Source organism: Eutrigla gurnardus, assembly GCF_963514095.1.
Source record: "Eutrigla gurnardus genome assembly, chromosome: 13".
Classification (NCBI taxonomy): domain Eukaryota; kingdom Metazoa; phylum Chordata; class Actinopteri; order Perciformes; family Triglidae; genus Eutrigla; species Eutrigla gurnardus.
The window spans coordinates 8,937,846-8,962,132 of NC_139936.1; the positions used below are offsets into that span (position 1 = coordinate 8,937,846).

The 24,287-nt window shown below is 39.9% G+C and overlaps 1 protein-coding gene across 8 annotated transcripts; it reads left to right on the forward strand.

Annotated features, from left to right (window-relative positions):
* Positions 1-137: 137 nt before the first annotated feature.
* clip1a (CAP-GLY domain containing linker protein 1a) lies at positions 138-24,057 on the forward strand. 8 transcript variants are annotated; one of them, XM_084025878.1, is made up of 27 exons: positions 138-296; positions 4,423-4,736; positions 5,484-6,034; positions 6,427-6,551; positions 6,664-6,880; positions 6,970-7,167; positions 7,301-7,392; positions 7,666-7,726; positions 10,867-10,971; positions 12,367-13,275; positions 13,457-13,573; positions 13,881-13,938; positions 14,022-14,105; positions 14,192-14,348; positions 14,576-14,741; positions 14,957-15,172; positions 16,161-18,614; positions 19,488-19,625; positions 19,738-19,844; positions 20,031-20,151; positions 20,278-20,321; positions 20,494-20,514; positions 21,207-21,324; positions 21,844-22,000; positions 22,137-22,189; positions 23,404-23,531; positions 23,634-24,057. In XM_084025878.1, the coding sequence occupies exons 2-27, from the start codon at positions 4,646-4,648 to the stop codon at positions 23,860-23,862; spliced, it is 6,717 nt and encodes a 2,238-aa protein (XP_083882004.1). In that variant the 5' UTR covers positions 138-296; positions 4,423-4,645; the 3' UTR covers positions 23,863-24,057. The 8 variants fall into 8 exon arrangements, with proteins under 8 accessions (XP_083882004.1, XP_083882006.1, XP_083882007.1 ...); XM_084025880.1 differs by having other exon boundaries at positions 5,487-6,034; XM_084025881.1 differs by having other exon boundaries at positions 5,490-6,034.
* The last annotated feature ends 230 nt before the right edge of the window (positions 24,058-24,287 follow it).

Consider the following 24,287-nt stretch of genomic DNA (forward strand, 5'->3'; position numbering starts at 1 on the left):
ACAAAATACGAGCCAAATATAAATGGACGAGACTCCCTTTGATTAAAAGTAAAGTTTTTTTGGTCTGAACATAGTTTTGGTCTCACTGAAGTGAGGGTGTGTTCCATCTTACTGAACATAGCATCTTTGGCTGGCACTTGCCGTTGACGTTTCTCTCGGCCGTTGGACGGACTACTTGGAACTGGGCTGTGCCTGCCCGTGTCGGATCCGAGCAGCTAGTCGTCGTGGTTCTCCACTTAGCTTGCTAGCTGGATATTATTTCCTGAGAAGACCTTCGCTTGAGATAAACACATCAGGTCAGTATAAGCCAGCTCACACCGAGGTCATGTATTTCCGTAAACGTCATTGTCAGTTCGCTGCTGATAAACCAGGAAACTAACAGCAAGGTGAAAGTTGACCAGGTAACGCACGTTAGACGCAACTCAAGCTGTTAGTCTAGCTAGCTAACCTAGCTAACCAGCAATTGGTGCCGACCACCGGTTCCCCGTGTTGCTCGGGCCTCATCGCTAGCGTGTATATTCTTATCGTGATAAAAGACTGCGTTTCACCCAGGGGGTGACAGTGGAGTAAACGGACTGCTTGTTATAACAACATTAAACGGCAGTCTATCTTTATAAATGACCTAATTTGTTATGCTGACTGTAAACTTGTAGCAGCAGTGTGCCCTACTGGAGCTTTGGTGACATTGCGGAGACTTTTGGACTTAAGGAATTTGCTTCAGTCGCTGTGTTTATCACAGTGGTCTGTCAGTGGGTTATTGCGATGTTTTAACATGTGGGAGTTACCGATATAATTCAATATAAACAGGGTACTGCCTCACCAGAGACATCGACTTTTAGCTAGCAAGGTAAGTCAGCTGCAATAGTATGTTTTTTTTCTTTTTACAGGCGTTCACTCTTACCAGATGTGCCACCTCATCTACAGCTCTCAATCCGTTAGCTACGTTGCTGATAGAGGCAACAAGGCGAAGCTAATTCGTTGCCCGAACCTCAGGATAACTACCTTAACTGGCAGTTAAGGTACTAACTGCACAAGTACACTGTGAGGCAACGCTCCGTGAGCAATAGTAGAGTCACTGCATTTGACAGTTTTGCGTTTTAAAGGTGCGACTCGGGCATTTATGGTTAAGCCTTTCTGTTTCATACAAAAAGCAGTTGAACTTGTTTGGACGGATTGACAAGACTAAAGCTTTAATCGGTGGCAGTCTTAGAGAACTTGAAATTCCTATATTTCTACTAATCTTTGAACTTCTCCATATGGAATTCACCATAGCTGTTTTTAGTTGAATAGGCTTTATTACTTGGAAGGATGGAAAGTCTGGGTTTTACATTGAGGCCGCAGTGGAAACCATGACCAATCAGCCATATATTTATAATTTTAGGTCTCATTTATGCCTGCACACAATTGTAGGATCCAGGATATGTGTGGGAGAAGGCAGTGTTGAGATATATATAGTAGCTTTAACATATGTTTAATGACTGCATGTTAACAATGAAGGAGGTAAAACTTGAAAACAGGTAAATCTGTATTATATTCACAGACACTGCCGGTGCAGGATGCTTCTGGCTCATGTCCTGTTACTGCTTTCTATATCTTCCTCCGTCAGTGCTAGCAGGGTCCTACACAATCATCCCAGCAGATGTTTCCTCAAAAAGGAAGAACCAGAGCTCGATTTGGCCTTGTCAAGACAAAAGCAAGAGTGTAGGAGTAAGGATTACATCAGTGAATAGACAACTCTGAAGACTAAATAAGGGGTACTAAGCAGCTAAGGCCATAGACTTAGACTAATAAGTCACAACTGGATGTTTTGCTGTAAAACATTCCAAGGAAATCTGTTTGTATTTGGATCAATATTCTTCATGTCAAGGGCTAATGAAAAGCATTGTTCGTGCTTGTGTAAGCAGTGACACCTGACAATCAGTTAACACAATCTTAGAAGGCTTAATGTATACAAAGTTTCTACTGGTTTTGCATCACTTAGATATGCTTAACTAAGGTATGAAGGGTGGAAGATTTACATGTTTTGATAATGGAGGACAGTGAAATCCTTACAAAGTGTGGTGTCCATACTGTTGAGCCTTTTTTTTAACCGATTTTGAGAACATAAAATTCTGTCATCACTGACATGGAAGTTGATTATGTCTGTCGTTATTTTTATGAGTCTCACTTCTGTTTTACAGGCTACCATCTACCCGTTTCTCTTTGTGTACATGTACAGAAGAAAATCAGCCCGACTACATGTAATAGGTGTAGCTCAGTTTTAAATAAGGTTGATCTTTTTAAGCATTTTACATTTTAATACATCTATTCCCTGAAACTTTTGCAAAACATTGCCATTTGGCTTTCTTCCTAGCTGCAGATTAAAGTGACTGTCAGTGGCTAAAGATTAACATTACTGTAGTGGGAAGTTCTCCAGACTAAGTGGATCATTTTCAGCTGACTGCTTCAGTTCACCAATCAGAGCTTAAACCTCCTTCGTTAATGCTCACACAAGACAGCCGAGTAAAGCCTGGCGAAGACATCATAATGCAATCGTTTTTTAGAAAACACTTCTTGTCATATTCCACAGGCGCATGCTTCAGTCATAGATATTGATAAAATTGGTGACATTAAAGCTTCCCTTTTTATTTTCGTGTAAACTGAATTACAAAAGATTCAGATACTTGCATACTGGTACAGACTTTAATTTCCACAATGCAGTCTTCAGCCATGAAACACTTTCTGTCTCTGACCTCCTCTTAACCTGAGAGCACTAATCAGTATCATTCAAAGGCACAGTGGGAGAAATCTGTGCTGCTGTATTTGAACTAGGTCACTGCCTTCTGATGGCCACCCTTGATTCTCTGCTGAGAAATATCTAGAAGAGTGTTTGACAGTTCTACATGAAATATCTACCCTGTATGAGATCAAGCACTGACTTAAACAGTCCAGTGACTTTGCAGAAGAGGTGAGAATGCACTGGGTTTGTTGATTCAAAATGATATAAGCCTCAAGGAAATTGTTTCTAATTCTGCCCCAGGATCCTGCATGTGTTTGAAATCTGTGATTTTGCTATTGACAGTGAATAATGAAACCATTGACCAAGCCATTCATAAACACTACATACATGGCCTGTGGTAATATTCTGGATAAGTTAAAGCAGTGCTTCATTCGTCAGGCATACAGTGTGCAACAGAAAATTATTCTGTTAACAAATATAGTCACTCACCATTATTGGTCCAAAAAAATAAGCTCTCTGTCCTCGGCAATTCCAAGTACAGAGTTTACACAAGTCCAAATCTATACAAAAGAGTGTGTTTTTCTTTAACAGACAGGTGAACAGCACATCCAGCGACTCCAATAACCGAAATTAGTATTGAAAACTGTTTGTTAACAATTTAGGTCATGTTTTCCAAACATTGATGTCTTTGCTAATTGTCTTTGCTTTTTACTAATTGTAATATCATCATAGATATTTCTTCACGTACGCATTCCAGTAATTGTTAGGTTGTCAAATGTTGTTGACAAATCAGGTCATCCTTGCTTTAGGTTTCTTGTGTAGTTTGCTATTACTAATTTCAGTAAAATTTCACTAATCAGAGTTGGTGCCCTAGACTTTCTGTGCACCTGTTTTGCAGAGATCGTGTTTGTGATTCAACCCTCCACTGAAATAGGCTAAAATGAAATAGGCTAAAATGCTACAGTTCTGACAGTAGATTGGCCTGAAATCCAAAGCTTGTCAGTGTTTTGTAGTAGTTTTGCTCATGGTATTGAATTAATCACAGTGTATGAATACCTATCACAATGCCACAGACATATCGTCAAACTACGAACAACAGGGGGACCGTTTTTAAATAGTACATCCAGCCAATCCGTTTCTGTGGTGAGGTAATCTGACAAACAGGATAATCTGCTGCTGATGGTGGTCATGTTTCCACAGTAATCCTGTTTTAGGAGAAGCAGCCAACCAGAATTACATGATTGCATGTGCCAGAATGATAGATTGAGTGAGAGAGTGTTTTGGGTACTGCTTGCATTGTGGTCAAGGTCACAGATGATGAGCTATTCAGAAGTCCATGATGGCATTAACATAGACTGCATATCAGCTGGCTGTTGACAGGGTATTTTTAGGCATGAACTGTGAGGCGCTGTGTGGTGAGAGCTTGTTGTCATAACAGAAATAAAATGCTTCCATTAACAGAGCACCACAAACAAAGTCAATGAACCTGCCTTAAAGTTATATCTGTAGCTATTTTTATTAGTTCACTCAGTACCACAGTCACCCACAGCAGAGACAGGAAAATTTAGCGAATTGTACATTTGCCGAAATGGCTAAACTAACTTGATTAACTAATAAGATTTCTTCTGAATTAGCCAACAGTGGTACTTTAAGTCCTCAGTAAAAGTATAATTAAGTAATGTTTCTCTTTTTCTTCCAAACAGGGTCCTTTTTGTGAGCAGCACTTTTTCTCCCTCCTCCCTTTTCCTGGTTTTTCTTTTTGTTTAATATTTTTTGTTTGTTTTTATTTTTATTTTTTTTTGTTTAACTGATTTTGGCCAGGAGAGAAAAACTTCACCATCGCATAGCTGCAATTCGCTTTTTTGATGGTCTGGGGTCAGTCTGTACCCACAAGCCTTGTGAGTCTAACAGATCACAGGAGGAAACATGAGCACAGCCAAGCCCAGCGGGATCAAAGGGCCCAGCAAGATAGGTAGACCACCTGGAACAGCAGCCCCCAAGACCAACCCCAGCACAGGTAAAAATCTTCTTTTGTGCAGCTTCTTTAACCTGTGGTGAACATGTGGCAGTGCAGTGTTTGCCCTTGAATATTCCCTAACCAGTTTATACTTGTGGTGCGGGGACCAAGTTGGTATATTTTCTCATTCCAATAGGGCTTGTGAATGTGACACCCTGTCAAAGGTTGTGTCACTCCATACATGTTCGTCGACTTCTTTACAATTGTTGTCATCCTACACCTCAACTTGAAGCACCTTTTAGCTAAACAGAGTTTTTCTATGGGTTCAGGAAGTAGTCTCTCTTTTTGATCAGACCTTCAGTCAGAACAGCTAAACATGGCGGTCACTTTCATTGAATGGCTAGACAAACAGGCAAAATATGACTTACACATGTGTGTTGGGGATGGCATTAAGGAGAATTACGCATCACAGCTTTTACACCAGGATCTTGCCAAAAGTATTAATTTGTATGAGAATTGTGATAAAGCCAGTTTTTGAAATATTAATCCTAGATTTCCCTTGCTACAGAAGAATTGTTGTCACTATAGAATTTTATTTGAACACTCTGACAATTGTAAGTCATAGACATGTTGGATAACTATCAGTGAACAGTGTAAAACAGAAGAACGCTTAAATTGCATAGTATAATCTGATCAAATCACTTGATATTGCAATGTTTTGTTCTACGACTGTGACATTCTCTTTCTCACACAAGTCAATTACTCAATGGATTTTAAGGAACCTCTTTTTCTCTGCATATTTTTCAGCAGGAGCTAAAGTTGCAGCCAACAAATCGGCTGCAAGCACCAGTGGAGGAGATGCTGAGAGTGCTGGAGAGAGCTTCCAGGTTGGGGAGCGAGTATGGGTAAATGGAAATAAGCCAGGTTACATACAGTTTTTGGGAGAGGCCCAGTTTGCCCCCGGACAGTGGGCAGGGATTGTTCTAGATGAGGGAATTGGGAAGAATGATGGGTCGGTGGCAGGGGTGCGCTATTTCCAGTGTGAAGCCCTGCGAGGAATATTTACCCGACCTTCCAAGTTGTCTCGCGAAGAGGGGGAGGCTAATGGGACTGAGACAGCACCCCCCTCCCGTGCTGCATCACCCACTCCTTCTGTTGGCAGCGTGACCTCGCATACACCCACCACCAAATCAACAGTACCCTCAACAACGCCGACAACCAAGAAGGCCTCCACCAGTACGACAACTATACCATCCTCCAACCTCGCACACACAAACAGTGAATCTGTCTCCAACCTCTCCGAGACTGGATCAGTCAAGAAGAGTGAAAGGGAACTGAAGATGGGTGACCGAGTACTGGTAAAGTTTGTTACATTATCTAACCAATTTCTTCCCTGGATTATCCACCATATGACTAACAGAACAATCCTCTTCTTCAATGTACTAATCTCAGTGTAATTAACACATGAAACCTGGTCTCGTGCTAAGTGCTAACACTGTCAAGTGTAGTCACTGTCTGTGTGAAGTCCTGTTCATTTCCTCACATTTGAATAATTGAAAGAAAAAAAAACATGTTTGGTTTCACATGTAGACAATTTGGCATCATTCTGTTCAAAGCAGGCACATGTTTGTTTCTGTTGCTTTGATGCACTAATCTCACTCAGGGTTTATTACCAAGCTGATCACTTTTAAGGCCTTTCTTATCTGTTGAGATTAAAGACGTTGGCTAACATTTCGTGTTTTCATCTCAGGTTGGAGGTACAAAGGCAGGAGTGGTTCGTTTCCTGGGAGAAACAGATTTTGCCAAAGGCGAGTGGTGCGGTGTGGAATTGGATGAGCCTTTAGGAAAGAATGACGGGGCAGTGGCAGGCACAAGGTACAAAAGCCACTGGATCTTTAAATAACGGATTGAAAAGCTGTTATACCTGTTCACTACATGGCAACTATGACTTTCACTATCATGATTGTATTCCATTATGTCTCCCCAGATATTTTCAGTGCCAACCAAAGTACGGCTTATTTGCTCCAGTCCACAAAGTCACACGCATTGGCTTCCCTTCCACCACACCAGCAAAGGCAAAAACAACAGTTCGGAAAGTAGTGGCCACACCATCGGGGTTAAAGCGGAGCCCAAGTGCCTCGTCCATCAGTACCATGAGCTCTGTGGCATCATCTGTCAGTGCTAAGCCCAGTCGCACAGGCCTGGTGAGATGTGGGCGCACTCAGTTTCATCTATTTTTTGATCCATTGCTTACTCAGCAGTCTGACCTTGCTTGTATTCTGTCTCTCCATAGCTAACAGAGACATCATCACGATATAATCGTAAGATTTCAGGCACCACAGCCTTACAGGAGGCACTGAAGGAGAAGCAGCAGCATATTGAGCAGCTTATGGCTGAGAGGGACATGGAGAGAGCTGAAGTTGCCAAGGCCACTGGCCATGTTGGAGAGATGGAGCAAGAAATTGGCCTGCTCAGGGAGGATCAGGAGCAGGTCAGCTCTCCCAGTGGATCATTAAAAACACTGCATGAATTTCCTGTTGATCCTACAAGTAATCCAAGAATTAGAGGTGCCTTGTCATCTACATTTATTTTTGTTGTGCCCAATATTTACCTTTCTGTTGAAGATGGAGGCCAAGATGGATCAGTTACGTGCCTTGGTAGAAGCTGCAGACAAAGACAAAGTTGATCTGCTGAATCAGTTGGAGGAGGAGCGTAGGTAAGGATTCCCAGAGGTCTGATTAGTCAGTTATAAAGTCACCCATGGCAGTATGTCAGTATCTATTGTTTTCATTTTATGGGGTCAGTTTGTTGAAAGAGAAAATGGTGACAAAGATCATAATACTCTTATACAGTCCTGAAGAAAGATCTGTGCCTAAGTTGGCTTAACCTTGCTCTTCATCATTGTCTCCCTATAGTTTATAAGGTGGTAAAACATGCATGTCAACAAAAAAAAAGCTCCAGCAATATCTTTTCTTTTCCTGTTGTACAGAAAGGTGGAGGACCTTCAGTTCCGCGTAGAGGAAGCTTGCATCACCAAAGGAGACCTGGAGGTAAATGCACAATACAGATCCACGCCATTGCAACGGACACATTTGATTGTAAAAAAAAATCAAAACATGGATCAATACAATAATATTAAATCAAACTGCAAATATTTCTATTCTTATAAAATACAACATAGGGCTCACTGATTTAAAAGGTACATATTGGTATGAAGTGTGATGCAGCGGGCGTCCGAGTCACCCTTCAACCTGGTTCCATCTCAGGATATCAGTTCACATAAACCATGCTCTATATCCATGACAATAAAGTAATTATTTTTTCCTCTTTTTTTTTTAACTGTACATCAGTGTGTCCCCTTGGCAGCATGTTGAATGTGATTTAAGATCGCATGATCTGAACTGGTATCCCTTGTCACAGAGCTGCATTATCTCTTGTTTATGTTAGCAGTGGAAACTATCCATTCTGTAGTCTCAATAGGCATGTTTGCATGGACCTCTAGATACTTATGTATCTAACTGTCCATGCAAACATTGGATGATGTGCTGTCGGTGTTGCAGGAAGGCTCTGGTGTGATGACAAGGCTAGTCTATACCCAAACCAGAAATAACTACATAGGCCTGATATCCATGTGGTCACTAAACAAAGGGCTGATTAATACTGTTGTACTTTGGTTAGCCTAGTGAAAGACCTTTGTCTTAGTTAATTATCAAAGCTAGGGGGATTGTTCCGAAAGGGTCTCAATTATGCTTTTAATACACTAGGTGCAGATTTTTGATTGTCTTTTCTTCTCAAGTCATGATATGCAGAGAACTGGGGCCAAGTGGTATCTGTGTTCATATCTGATCAAAGGATTTGTTATTTATTCCACAGTTCTACACAGGGGACCATCTCATTTACCCTGAAGGCAACCAAGCTCAAAATAGATAGAACTTGAGGGCTACAGGGTTAGGATATCCCTTCGTTTCTTATTAAACTTTATACTAACAGTTTATTACTTACAGCTGTGGGTCTGTTAAAAAACTTGCATGCAGCTTGAAAGGCACCAACAAAACGTACTTCTTATAGGCCAAACTCAAAAATGCTTTGTTGACTTCAAGCTGTTGAAGGTGTACTTACTAATGTTGTGCTATAACCCTTGGTGCCTCCCTGTTCAGTGATGTGATGTTATTGCTTCTTCTTTCTTCTCTTCCTCGCCTTTTCTGTTGGTCCAGTGCTCCGCATGGAACCACTGGAGATGCTCCCTTGTCATTCCACTGACCAGTCACAGACCCTAATTCAGTTTGTCCACTGCAATCGAAGGGGAATAACATTCAGCATAGAAATTCAAATGTAATTTTTATACAAAGATAGTTGTGCCAGGCAACATTAGTTTATACCTACTCCATTGACAGTTAACAATGTGTGCATATAAGTAAACTTTTACCTTCAAAGTACCCAGAGAAAGGTACAATGAGCCCTAAAATGAATTTATGATAGTTTTATAATCTTTGAATGTGGTGTATGATTTAATCAATCATGCATGACAGTTGATTTTGTCAGATTGTGACCATGAGTGACCTCATGGACACAGTCCTTCAAATCAAAATTGGTGTTTGTTATTCCCCTTTTTTAAAAAGAAACTTTATGTTAGTATACACTGTAGGTTTGTCCCAACTCAGAATTTGCTTCATCAAATCTGATTGGTCAAGTCTTGCCTGTAGACAACTCGTCGTCCAATCATTCTTGCTCACAGAACTCGCTCTGTTGAAGCTATATATATTTATATATTTAAAAACAGCATTACTGGCTGAGATGCATGTTACTATCACTTCGCTGTTTCAGAAGATGGACAGCTCTATTTGTTGTGTGTAGTGTGTTTATGGGTCTCGTTGCGGTGCGCTGTCTGTAGTACTGACACATCGATCGAGATCCGCGGCTTGAAAATGGAACTTCCGGTCCTAATTCCATTCTCCACATTGTAGCAATTCATGGGCAAAAGGGAAATGTCAAGGAAGCGAAGGGACAGTCAACAGGGGAGAGAAATACAAGCTCTAAACAGCTGTTTTATGTGCTGCAAACAGCTGTTTCTATGTGCCTCCACCAGCTGATTTTAGACAATCGTCCATAAATTCAACATTTTTCTATGAATGCTAAATTAATCTTTATTTCATTAAGACATTACCCCCACCACTCTGACGATTTTGACCATCCAATAATCAGCTATTTGGGGGTCATCCCTAATACACTGGGTAACATGAAACACAAGATGCATAACATTGTGCCAGGAAATGCATCAGTATGTTACCATAAAACCCTTACTCGTAGCACACGTCAAATGGGAATCCTCTCTGTATCTTGAGCCGATCAGCCTGAGCTTTGGCCTCATTTTCTGTTACGTTGGTCACAAATTCTACACATGGTGGTCTGATAACGGGTGGTTTCTATTACAATACTTACTATATAAATTGTGGACAATGGCCTTATCACCTAAGAGAGAAAGCAGTGTGATTATTTGATAATACTTCAGGCTGTATGAGTTTACCAGTATAAAACCAAGACATAGTGTGGGTATATAAATAAATGTAGAAATATGTATTTTATTGACCTTTTATATAGTTAAGTCAATATGGCAATCCTACAACATCACACATGTTATGTGTATCATATATTTAATTGAAGTAAACAAGTTGGGAGTCAGCCTTCACTGCTTCCTCTCCATGGTGTGGTGGAGTCATTGTTATCTGCTGGCTTGACACACATTATCAAATGTTCTATGTATCATAACAATCGGTGTGCTTTGTTCACCAGGTGTCAATTATGCATGGTTACTTATAAACTGCCTCCATCATCATACTCATCCTGCATACCCATAACACATGGCGCCCTCTATTGTTGCTTGTTTTCGATTTCCCACCATTCTTTCACAACATTTCCTGTGTGCAGCTGTTTATTGCACAGCCTGAAAGTTCTGCATGGGGTGTCTTCCCATTTTCACTCATGCATCACTTTCTACTCCCACCCAATACCCTTTTCCCTCATCCCCCCCAAATACTCCTACACAAAGACACACACACACACCATCACCATTATCCTTGTCCAAACCCCTCCATCCTCTCCTGTCTCCCCTTCTCCCTCTCTGTCTGCATTGGGCTGGCATGTGATGGTGGCACTGGTGTGTTCTCTTCCTCTCCCCCTTGTTTACTAACAGACGCAGACCAGACTGGAGCATGTCCACATTAAGGAGCTTGAACAGAGCCTACTCTTTGAAAAGACCAAAGCTGAGAAACTCCAAAGAGAGTTAGAAGACACTAGGGTAATGAATTCTGCTCTGCAATGTGGTCCGTTTGGGTGTGTAAAAGGACCTGTGCCAGGGATAGTGGCCCAAACATTTCCAAGGGGTACAGAGAGGTGCTGGGCAATAACTGTAGCTTTGCTTTGTATGAGCTTTTCGTTAACCTCATAGATGCAATTTTTCAGCATGCACACAAATCAAGATAATGCTCCTGATTTTCTAACCTATAATCAAACAAATTATATATTAGGTGTATTTTAATGCTCAAAGCCCATCAAACATATCGTTAGATATGCAATTTCAGCATCACAGTTTGTGGCATTAACCCTGCCTTCGCCCGATGTCAGCTGGGATCGGCTCCAGCCCCCCAACGACCCTTAACAGGATAAGCGGTTGATGATGGATGGATGGAATTTGTGGCATTAGTTAGAGATTTAAATTTTTACACTCAAAATTCTCTGAACTTGAAAAGTACTGTCCAAAAAAAGCCACATGCTTCTTCAGATGTCTTGAGTGGCTGCTCTTTAACTTTTCTATTATGTACTATTTTCCAATAAGTAACCCAACCTGAACACATTTTTGCTTTAGTGGTATCACTGCTTAACCAAACAGACAATCCTTTGTCCCAGCAAATCATTTCCTCAGTTATCCTTTCCTCTACTTCTCCAGTCTTTCCCAGCATCTATTTGTCCTGCTTAATTGGTTTCCCTGCATTTTACTAGTCTAAAACCTGCCCCACCTCCCAGGCTCTGTATCCTTGTGTCCCCCTAGGGTAAATATTGTCATAAGGGGTATTAGGAAAGGCATGTTTCTATAGATCCGGGTGCACATTTTCTACAGATTCTCTTTTGACAATTCATTATAATTAATTATTTATATAAGAAAATGTTGATTCATACTATTTTTATTCAAATGATTCAACTAACAAATATATTAAATATTAGCTTGAAGCACTAAAAAGACATGCATGTTTGAGAAAATTAGAAAAAATAGATTCTGAACATAGTCGACTTGAATAAAAATAATTGGACATGTCAATGCTGCAAAGGGGTTTTCTTAGTTCATACCTCTCCTAAATAATGAAGTCAATATTGGCATAAAGAGTGTAATGGATTTTGGAAAATGTCTTCTGCACTACTAAGGCTCCATACATGCTTTCAGTGTTCACTTCCATAATTTTGACCATGTATATAGCCACAAGAGGTCGGTATAACACCATGTTTTTGAGATTAATATTTTCCATGCCCTCCTCATTCAGCAAACAAATATAAATTTCTGTCAGAAACATTGCATTTAAATGTTATCAAATCCATCGTTGTCTATAATTGCAGTTTTTGAAAAATGTGTTCATTGATAGTAAAGTATGATCACAGTATGTCAGACAGATGTTTGAATATAAGATTTCTGCTCTTAAAGGTTGCTACTGTGTCTGAAAGATCCCGTATTATGGACCTTGAGAAGGATCTTTCACTGCGAACAAGAGAGGTAGCTAACCTGCAGCTGCGTCTTGGCACCCAAGAAGGTTCTGAGGACACAAACTCTACTATTTCTCCCCTTTTGGAAGAGATAAACTCTCTGAGGGATCAGTTGGCTTCCCAAGAAGTGAAGCAGAAGGAAGAGCTAACAAAGTACAAAGAGAAGCTAGAAGCTCAAGAAAAGACCCACAGTGAGACAGCTGCCCAGCTTCAGACTACATCTGTAAGGCTCTCTGGTGACAATGAGCAGTTGCAGATGCGCTTAAGCCAGACTGAGAAGGAGAATGCTGACATTATTGAACTGTGGCGTTGCAAATTGGAGTCTGCCAATGCCTCTCACCAGCAAACCATGGAGGAGCTGAAGGTGTCCTTCAGCAAAGGCGCAGGTGCCCAGGCAGAAGAACTCATCGAAACCAAAAGTGCATTAGAGAGTTTGAAGATGGAGCACAAGTTGACTCTGGAGGAGGCTGGAGCCAAACACGAGGCTGATCTCAAAGCTTGGACTCGGGAGACGCAAACCCTGAAGGCACAGCTGTTGTCTTTGATGGAGAACAAGGAGAACCTGGAGGATTTGCTACGGTCAAGCGTTGAAAAAGCAGAAGAGCAGCACCTTGTAGAGATGGAGGATGTCCTTGGAAAACTCCATGCTGCCGAACTTAGGGTGAAGGAGCTTGAGGAGACAGAAGTGATACTGGCACAACAGGACCAAGACAAGGACAGAGAAACCAAAGAGCAGATGTCAGAAATTGTCGCTCTGCGCAGCCAAGTAGCGCAAGGTAACCAGGAGCTTGTGACCCTGAAGAGTCAATTAGAGGTGGTTCAGAGCCAAGCTAAGAACCAGGATGCCAAGGTGGGTTCTTATTCACCTTCTTAACATTTAAATACTTGTCTTACTTAAATTCTCATTGTGTCTCATGTTTCAACAAAGCAGCATCCTCATTTCTTTTGTTTAGGTTAATATAGCATTTCCAAGGAATGATTGTTTGCTTTTCCTATTTTGTCGACTGTAATTTTTACTTGGCCTGCTATAGGTCAGTGAATTAACCTCACAGTTGGAGGCCCGGCAGCAGGAAATGCTCTCATTACAGCAGAGTCTGACCACTGTACAGCAGGAGAAGGACACCCTAGAACAGGAGTTTGGAGGCATGGTGAGGCTTATGACTTCATTTTGGATGTGGATACAGTAACTTTTTGTGTTAGGATTGAAATCATTCACATTTGTCATGTCCAGTGCCCTTTGTTGAACGAACTACCCTAATCATTTCTGGCATTTCTCTACTGCAACAACTACAACAAACTACTATCTACTCGTTCGATATATCAGCAAGTCTCATGACTAACCATACTTTAAATGCAATATTAACCACAAAAATGACTCCTGAAATTTTCATTTGTAAATGTCTATTGAAGACGATTGTTACTCAAAAGTTTCATATTAAATAATTTCCCCCACAGAAACAAAAGCTGGCTGAAAGCACAGAGGAGCAGACTATATCATCAAACACTATGCAAGGTAAATGCTTTGAGCAATTGCAAAAGTTATGTTGGCGTACAAAGGCTTATAGGATCTAAAATGTAACATTTTTACTTTTGCAGAAACAGCTGAGAAGCTTATTAAGAAGGAAGAGCAGTGCACATCTCTGATGGTAGAATCAGAGTCTCTGAGAAGTCAACTTTCCGGTGAGAACGGAATTCATGTTTCAAAATTATTATTATAATTTTATTTTTTTCATTGAATAAATGTGATCAATCTTGTCTTAACTCAGGACTGGAGAGGAAGCTAAAGGCTGCAGATGAAAAGCTTGAGCAACTTTCAAAGGACAAATGCAAGCTTGAAAATGATATTTCAGACATGATGAAGACATCTGGTGATAGTTCAGTACAGTTGACCAAAATGAATGAGGATCTCATACAGAAAGAAAGGTACCACACTTCATTATTCCGTGCTCCTATTACTTTAGTACTCGACAAAAACGTATTATACTAATCATGAATTAAATCACAGAATTGGATACTGATTTCCCTTTAACATGTTGAAATACATGTATTGTCTTTATTTTATTCCATGCTGTATTCAGTGTGTTTTTCAGACATCTATTCTGTCGAAGATTAAACATCCTCCTCATTGTCACTTTTTTTTTGTCACGCAGGAGGCTTGAGGAGTTGCAGAGTCAATTATCAGAGGAGAAGGAGAAGGTGGCACACTCAAATGAACAACTCCAGCACGAACATTCCCGCAAAGAACAAGAGCTGAAAGAGACCAGAGATACACATCAGTCTCAATTAAGTAGCCTTCAGGAGAAGATTGATAACTTGGTTAGTATTGTTGGGCAATACAAAATAAATAGTTTCATTTTTTCAGATTTAAATTGCAGATAATCCAAGTAATAGTTGTATAGACTTTAAAATGTGTAGTACTTATTTAACTATGTATAGGACAATCTTCCACTTTCACTAAACTGTGACCCTCAGTCGCTGGCTGCTTCAGAACATAATACAAGTTACTGTCTTCCTAATCTGCCGTTTTCTAGGAGAAGACTGTTAAACAGGGTGAGACCCTGGTTGAGGAGCTCAAGGCCTCGAAAGATAACTCCCTCTCTCAGGCTTCAGAGCTCCATGCGAAGGAACATGAGGTTCTGCAGAGTCAGGTCGACAAGTTGAAGCAGGAGCTCTCCTCCTCCAAGGACAACGCCCAGGAGCTGGAGAAGTTGGTATCTGAGCTGCAGCCATACAAGGAACAGGCTCAGGTAAGCAAACTCCCCCCACCCCCCCAAAGGTACAGCCTCATACTTGAATCAACTTGTTTTAAACATTCTGCCAGGAACTTGTTTCATGTAAAATTGTTTTTGTTCTTCATTTAACATCAGTGATGAATGTTTATTATCAGCAACATTTTCACTCTTAATTACCACGATATATGTTTACATACATTTGTGATGAGTTTTTCATTCCCCCCTCACTTGAAGGCTAATTTTCGCATATTCATTGGATGGTGCCATGGTCTGTATGCTTGCAGGGGTACACCTGATACAAATTGTGTCTATTATAACACCATTTATGATCATTAGAAAAGCCATGATGCTTAAAATATGTAACCAGTTGTGGCTGCTAAATGTGTAGGATTGGTAAGATTCAAGTTGAATCGCGTGTATTTACATATTGCGTGTTTAGCTATTGATTTAAAATTTCAATTACATTAAGTAATAATGTACTTTTGCTATTTACCCCTTCTAGCATCGTTTACCAGCCTGATTTTTCACTTAAGTAGAACATTTTCACTTTCTAACAAAAAAAATAAAATGTTTTTGTGTGTTTCACATTATGGAAGGCATTCATCGGCAACATACATTGACTTGCAAGAAATAACTTGCAATGTGGATTCCCTGAATATACACATATTACATACGTGATATATAATACAATGCAATTGATCATAGCCATACACTCTGGCAGTCGCTCTTTGTTTGAATGTCAGTCCAAATTATTTTTAATTAATGCACATGTTAAAATTAAGTACGGGTGAAGTGAAAATGTTCAAACTTTTATATTGCTGAAATCCATTGTGGTGTAAGCTGTGGTGTGATCCTTTGCCATTTTGATGCTTCTGCAGCTTAACATTTCCAATTGCATATTACTTATATCCATATCTGCTTGGGTTATTTATGTATTCATCTTACTTTTCCCTGTGTATATATATTCCCCTCCTTTTTTTTTCTTTCAACTTTATTTTCCCAGTGTCTTTCTGCTGAGCTTGACTCCTACAAGCATGATGTTGAACATTTGTCCAAAAAACTGGAAAAGCAGAGTCTAGTTCTGGAAAAAACCTTTAAGGAAAGTGAAGATGTTATGGCTGAGAAAGGCAAAGTGGAGAAACAGCTTTCAGATGTGCAGACTAAGCTCTCTGCCCTTGAGATTAGTCAACAGGAGCTTTCAGTCCAGAATGAAGAACTGCTAATAACCAGAGATAAACTTTCAAAACATCAAGAACAACTACTTGCCGACAACAAGTGTTCAGATGAAGAAAGGATTTCATTGAACATGGAATTGGGGAAGCTCAAAGATCTTCTTCAGGAAGTACAAACTGAAAACAAAAAGCTGACGCATGCCAAATGTGAACACCAGGCCCAAATTGAGGAGCTTCAAAGACAAAATGCAGAGAAGAATGACATGCTCCTAAAGCATCAGCAGGACACCCAGCAAATGCAGGCTAAAACGAAGCAACTACAGGAGGATTATGAAAATGTCTGCAAAGAGAAGGACCGGCTTGACGAAGACTTCAATGAAAGCAGGTCAAAGCTCACGTGTGAGAAGGACAATCTAATCTTAGAGAGAGATTCTGCTAGAAATGCCAAAAAGTCTCTTGATGCTAAGAATGCTGAGTTGCAGACAAAACTTAAATCCTTGAACTTGGAAAAAGAAGATCTTACAATGAAGAACACCCAGCTGCAGGCCCAAGCAGAAACACTGACAAAAGAAAAGGTAGCGATGTCTTCTGAAATCAGTGCTGCTCTGTTGGATAAAAAGAGCCTTGAGATGGTGGAGGAGCAGCTCCAGAATAAGCTCAGTGTTTCCAAGAGAGACTTGGAGAGCTCTGTCCGTGAATGTGAAGAACTCAAGGCCTCCAAAATGAGCCTGGGCCAGATGCTGGATGAGTTCAAGACAAGCAGTCAGGTGACGGATTCTGAAAGGCTTCACCTTCTGCAGGAGAAAGAAGACTTGCTTGCGATCCAAAGAAAAATATTTAATGAGAAGAAAGAGCTCCTCGGAGAGATAGAGGAGTTCAAGGAGAAGCTTCAAGTCTCAACAGAACAACTGTCTAAGTCCAACGAGAAAATTAAAGAAACAGTATTATCTTTTGAGCAAGAGAAGCAAGCATTTTGCCATCAGAATTCTGAAACTGAGATGGCTCTGCATGTTATACGAAAAGAAAAGATGAGCCTGGATTCAGCAATAGAGCAACAGAAAATGGATTATGAGCGTTTGGCAGGGGAGAAGGGAGAATTAGAAGAGAAGCTCACAAAAACCATATCTGAGAATAATGCTCTTTCTCTTGAGCGTGATAAGCTAGTTAATGATATCCGAACAAATAAGGACCAGTTGGATAGTTACTACAAAGCTAATGACAATTCTATTCAAGAGAAGTCTCATTTAACAACGAAGCTAGAGGAAACCACACGCCAAAAAGATGAAGTTGAAGCCGAGATGGCCTCTTTGAAAATAGAAAAGGCTGACCTTCAAAATGAGCTGCAGAAACGCATCTCTGATATTGAAATTCTTGAAAAGGTTAACGGTGAACTTTCTCAAGAGCACAGTACACTAAAACTCGATTTTGAGAAAGCTAATTCAGAACTTGTTCAGCAGGTTGATAGCCTAACAAAGGATTGTCAGCATATGCAATCATTGCAGACTGAAGCTGCCAACAAAGTGCAGTCCTTGCAGAAAGAGAACCAGAACGTAATTCAGGAGATCCAGGAGTTAAAATGCCAGACTGAATCAATGTCGGGGGCCAAGCACCTTCTTGAGGCCCAGCTACAGACTGAGACCAATGAACTGAATAAAGCAATATGTGACAAGGATTGTCTCTCCAAACAAATTGAGGAGCTGGAGAAAACGTTGTCCAATGTTACAAAGGAGAAAAAGGAGATTTCCTCTAACCTTAAGAATGCCGATGAGAAAAAACAGTCTTTTTTGATCGATATGGATGCATTGAAAATGCAATTAAAGCAGCGAGAGCAAGAAACTAGTCAGTTGACAGAAGATAAGGGACAGCTATTATCGAAGCTTGAGGATATAGGCAAACAGATGACCCTCCTGACTACAGAGAAGGAAGATCTTTTGGCTCAACAGTGTAAATTGGAGCAGAACATTTCTTCTCTCCACACGAGGCAAGAAACTTGGAGCGCCGAACGGTCAAGATTCCTTGGGGAGATAGAAAAGTTGCACACTAGCCAGAAACAACTCGAGGTTGATGTCAAGGGCCTGCAAACCGAGAAAGAACTCTTGGAAAAGCAATGCAAGAATGCTATCGCAGAGGTGTCCGCTTCTACCATTGTGAAAGAAGAGATTTCCTCCAGCATCTCAGATCTAACAGCTCAGAAGGACGCCCTGCAGGTGGAGAGAGACGAAGCCACACAGCAACTCAGGCAGCTGGAGTCCCAACTAAAAAATGCCATTTCTAAGCAGATTGAGGTATTCCTCCTCCAGTAGTAATCACTGACACACATACCTTAGGTGGCTGGGGCTATGGTACCTTCTCACTGCATGCTTGCTGGTTTGTCTCCCTTTCCTCTTTGCTTTTATTTTCATGTCTAACTTTCATCTTCCATTTACTAACCGCTGTAAATTACCCTTAGCTCCCAGCCTTTGCCTGTGGGCTTATAACGTGATCTAACTAATGTAAGGCGAAATTCTTCTGGGCTACATGACTATGTAGGTGTACGGTCATCTTTATCCCACTCACCATCTGATGGTGTTTCATATTTCATTTGATCCGACATGTAGTTTTCAGACATTATAGCCCTAATAATCTGCTTCACAATGTTATTCGGTCCAATTTTTACAGTTTTCATTCACAATCTCTGTTCAAGTACACTTCAAAAATAGCATGAAGTAGTGATACATGTCAATATAAAACAGCTTTCAAGGGTTACGGAAGGACAAATTTCTTCACAGGACCACTTAAAGAGCTTTTAAGTTGTCAGTATCCGTTCTGAGGCCACAGGTTACAGTGTTTTAGAATGTATGCTAATTATTTCCCCTCTTAGTGTTATATTTGTCTTGTTAATTCTCAGTGAGTATTTGAACTTGAAAATGATATTGAACTCAAATTTAAATTTGTTTCTTAATCAGTTATTGAGACAGGAAACTCATTAAGCATGCAATTAATTAATTATAATTACAATTATTGGTTGAGGTCAAATTATGCGTCATGAATTGACTCCTCAAATGACCCGGAAATTTCAGAATTGGATCAATTGAGGTCAGTAGGTATTTATTTCCAATTATTTACTGCTCTTAATCTAATACCATTCTTGGCAAATATCCTGCTCATGCACCGTTTAGGCTACAGAGGCCTCTGGCAAGACGACTGAGGCTTTGGAACAGCTGACAAAAGAGAACGCCAGTTTGGTGCAGGAGAAGAACGAAGCCCATTGTTTGCTGGAAGGGCTCCAGAGCTCCAAGCAGAAGATGGAGACACAGGTAAGAGATGCTAATTATGGCTCTTCCCATTATGCAACCTATGTAAGAGAAATTTACTTAAGTGAAATGGTTGGTATGTGGGAAATTAATATATTTGTCATTATTGTGTTAGCTGAAAACATTGAAGAAAAATATTTCCAAATACCAAGAAGATCTGAATGTATCCAAAGAGCAGCTTGGCATAGAAACTCAGAGGACTGAGACTCTGTGCCGTGAAATGTGAGTATATATCCTTAGTTTTGGCTGCTTTTATAACAATATCTCATTTCAATTTGAGTAGTATAAAATAATTGGAGGGTCACAGTAACTCAGGAGACATGAGAGAATACGTTTCTGCAAACCAATATGTTGTCTACATGAGTTGTCAGAATTTGTTTGATGGTTTTAACATTTGTATTTATTTAGTGAGGAGCTTAAAGAAGCAAGTTCTGTGAAGACGCAGTCCCTGCAGATGCTGCAAGATGAGAACAGCAAGCTGACTCAGGAGCTTGATAACAATCACAAAGACGGCAGTGCTCTTGTGAAGGTGCACCGCTCTACAAATTTATGTTGAAAAATCTTTCATAAATGTACAAGCATCATAACATTTTGTGTTTCAGCCATTGATCCATTAAACATGACAGATTTTAAACTATGTTTCTTCTTTTCTTAGCTCAAGGATGACTACTCAAAACTCAAAAAACAGTTGAAACAAAGGTAAGAGAATGCTTCTTTTTGTGACTCGGGCAGTTTCTCAGATCTCTGCAAATTCACCAATATTTTTAAAGCCTGTTTATATAAAAACAGATGATTTTACTTGTGTGAACCTAAATTTGTTGTGCATTTGTTAATACACAAATGGTTTGTCATGCTGTTCTTTCCTCTCAAGCCTGCCAAATAATGTCTTCAGGTACTTCATGCCTTTACTACTATGTGATGTCAATCATCATCATCATTTAGTACAAATAAATTAACCACATATATGTAGGTAGACAATTAGGAACAAGTAAGGTACGATCACAATGCGTTTCCTTACAGTGAAATTTCCCCTACAAAAAAAAGTGATTATGCAACTGATGAATAATCTGCTTGGTCAAAGATGAACTGATTTAAGAATATGCTGGAGCTGACTGGAGGTCACACCAGAACAGAAAATGCATACAGTAGAGTGAATGGGAAACCCCAGCAAACATTTGTAGTCTAGTGTGACCTTTCATAAAGGCAAAGTAAATACAAGTTGATACAAAATAAGTAATTTAACCTACAGCCCCTTCTCACCTGCTTAAACGTTTCAGAGTTATTGATTTTGCATGTTTTTTTTTGTTGTTGTTTTTTTTCCTATGAATCTCCTACTTTATATTCCTTCATCAATATAATTACTGTCCTAACATTTTCAGAGTATTAAGATTTTTTTTTTAAATGGTTCTTCATTTTCTGTCTATTTAAATTTGTTCAATGTCCATAATAATGCCTGAAAAACTCAGGTAAATAATTTGAATTCAGTTGAACATCTGCTGAGAACTATTTGGGAAATTGGGGCCAGGTTTTCCTCTGATTGTTTACTGTACCTCTGAGATTTAATTGGTGTTGTGCATTTGATAGTGAGAGCACCATGAAGGAGCGGTTTGACAAGGAGACGGCTGCCCTCCAACAGTCCATCCGTAAAAACAGTGCCTTAATATCAGAAAAGGACCAGCAGGTGGAAAAACTTAGGAGTGAGGTGAGAATCTAACGCATAATGGAACTCTTATTGTCTGCAGGTATGACAGCATGTTGCACAAAATTAATTTAAGAAACTCAAGATTTGAAATAATGAAGGGAAAGATTTGTGTGTGTAAACAGAAAGATTTAGAAGCACTTATTTTGATTTTTTTTTTTTATTCCACACAACCTCAAGTCAAAATTGTCAGCTCTTGTGGTAGATTCTGAGCTTGAGAACACACAAGAAGATGCTTCTCATGGTTACAGCCCCGAAAGGGCAACTTTGAAGATGGTGAGCAACAAAGCTCTGTTGCCAGTGCAAAACCAAGTGACGCATTTCTTCTTGTGTACTCAAAGATCTCTTGAACTGTAGATAAAATGCTCAAATGTAATTTATGCTTGTATTACCATTATAAAGTGTAATTCAGTAAATTACTTTGCAGAATCACTTGTTGTCATAACATATATTTTTTCAGAGCAATAAGTAATATTTTGTACAAGAAACATAACATCTTTTTCAAAATCGTTTTCGTCACAGCTGGTTGGACAGCAGGGAGAAAGTGCCTCAGTTAAGACACTGCAGGGTACTATTCAGGCCTTGGAGCTGGACAAGGCTAATCTACAGGACCGGGTTCAGAGACTGGAGAAGGACCTGGTTGCAGGGCCCGACACCATCAACAACTCCTCAGATCAGAGTATGCTTAACTCTTGACCACATCTAATATTTTTGATAGCACTTAGGTCAATGCTCTGTGAAGTGACCTCCAAATGAAAACAAGATAAACGGGTCTACTCCTGCATTTCATTTAACCTTTAACCCATTGTTTCTAGGTGATGCTGTTTTAGACCAACTAAGGGAGGCTAAGGAGACTTCAGAGAGTCAGGTATGTTTGCCTTTCCTCTCATCCTGAATAATACTAATCACAGGCCTGCATAAATGGAGTTTTTTTTTTTTGCAATTGATGCATTCAATGCCTGTAGAATTTTTTTTGGTTTTACAATGACTCAGCCTCATTTAGATTGTCATCATGTTTGGGGTAGTTGTTTGTGAAATGATTGTGTTTCTTACTCAAATATTTACTAACAAATACTACTTCTGATGTAGCAGTAGTAGTGCATTTTACGGTTTATGTGGACGTGTGTAGTGGTTACAGTATAATGCTTTACAGAGGTGACATTTTTCTAAATTATTTAGAAATGTTGGACATCTTTACCATAACTCATGAATCGGTATCACAGTTGCATTGGAGCAACAATTGTGGGATGATGTGTTTCATCAGTCTCAATCCCTCACCTACTTCTCATTTCGTGCCTCTATTTACTATAAAATGTTATACTGTATTATCTGTGTCGGTGGTGACTTCAGTGTGTTGTCTGGCAGTAGGTGGGTCCTAATTTGAATCTCATCTTTTTTTTATTCTCCCTCTCCTTCTCTTTCTTAAACTTCAAATCCTCTCCTCTGCCCTGTCTCTGATGTTGGCAATGCTACACCACCATCAGGCAGCGGTTTGTTAATGTTTTTCATCAGCTTCACTTGTGCATGTTGGTCTGTCACTGAGGCTCGTATGTTTTGTCTGGTGGATCACATAGTTGATATAAAAAACACAAACTGTCTTCCAAAGTTGAACCAAGCTTGATTTATCAAGACCTTTTAGCTTTCAATTATCTCTCTGCTGAAATTCCTAGGGAAAATTTAGAGAACACTTATCGGCTATGAAGATTAGATCTGTTAAGGATGACTTTTACTCAGACATATACTCACCATAAGTGGGTATTTTACTGACTCTCATTGTGAGTCACTCCAAGCTGGGAGTTTTCTTTGGCTGACAACTCACAGTGACGATTTACCATTTTTGGGGGGTATATGTATAGTTTAAATTATCTATAATAGTATTCTCATAGGATTAAGGAAAGGTCTTGGCAAATAATGCAATAAATAAATGTCACGGGGAGACCCTACGGTAGTTTTCTTTTAAAATGTTCATATATATATTTTTTTTATTTTTTTTTTTTTTAATAAGTATTGTAATTGATTGTATATACCGTACTCATTCCCAAGCAGGAGCACTGATGCTACTGTTGTGTATCTCCTTGACAGATTGAGTTCCTGAATTCAGTCATAGTTGACCTCCAGAGAAAGAATGGGGAACTCAAGGACAAACTGGAGAAAATGGCAGCTGCTTCTCTCAATGGGAATAATCCAAGTGAGCTGGATAACTATGATGGGTAAGTCTCTTTCATTGCAGACTTTAAACAACTGCAGCTGTGGGGCAATGCAACTTTTTTATTTTAAATTTACAGACAGAGCTACTTTTGTTTTCTCTGCAGCCATGACAAGGAACCTGCAAAGAAGAAGCTTCCTCCAAGGCTGTTCTGTGACATCTGCGACTGTTTTGACCTCCATGACACTGAGGACTGTCCCACACAAATGCAGATGCCCGACTCCCCTGAACACACCACCTATCATGGCAATAAGAGCGACGAAAGGCCCTACTGCGACATCTGTGAGGTCTTTGGCCACTGGCCCGACTCCTGTAATGATGACCAGACCTTTTAAGCCTTTTTCCACCCTCGTTCGCACAATCGGTATATTTGCACATCATGCTAGATTACGCTGTGCTTATTGGATTTTGGTTTGTACGTGTTGTTCACTTTGTGTGCTTGTTTTTGAGAGTCTTTATTGTCCATACCTGTCCTTAAGCGCTCTTATGGGTGAATGGTCTGAGAATCTCTTCAAAGAGAAAGACGGACAAAAATTCACATGTCCAGAAAATAACTGTTGGATATCCTGGGAGTAAGGCGATACTGTAGGTGGATGTATCATTGTGGGAGAAGCTGTGATTTGCTTCAAATCTTCTTAATTTATCAATATCCTAACATTGTTTGCACAGCTTGTTGGGGAGTTACAAATATAATATAGTATCATGAAAGGTGTTTATTTGAAACTGTAAAGTACTTGATTGAAAAAATGAATATCGGTTT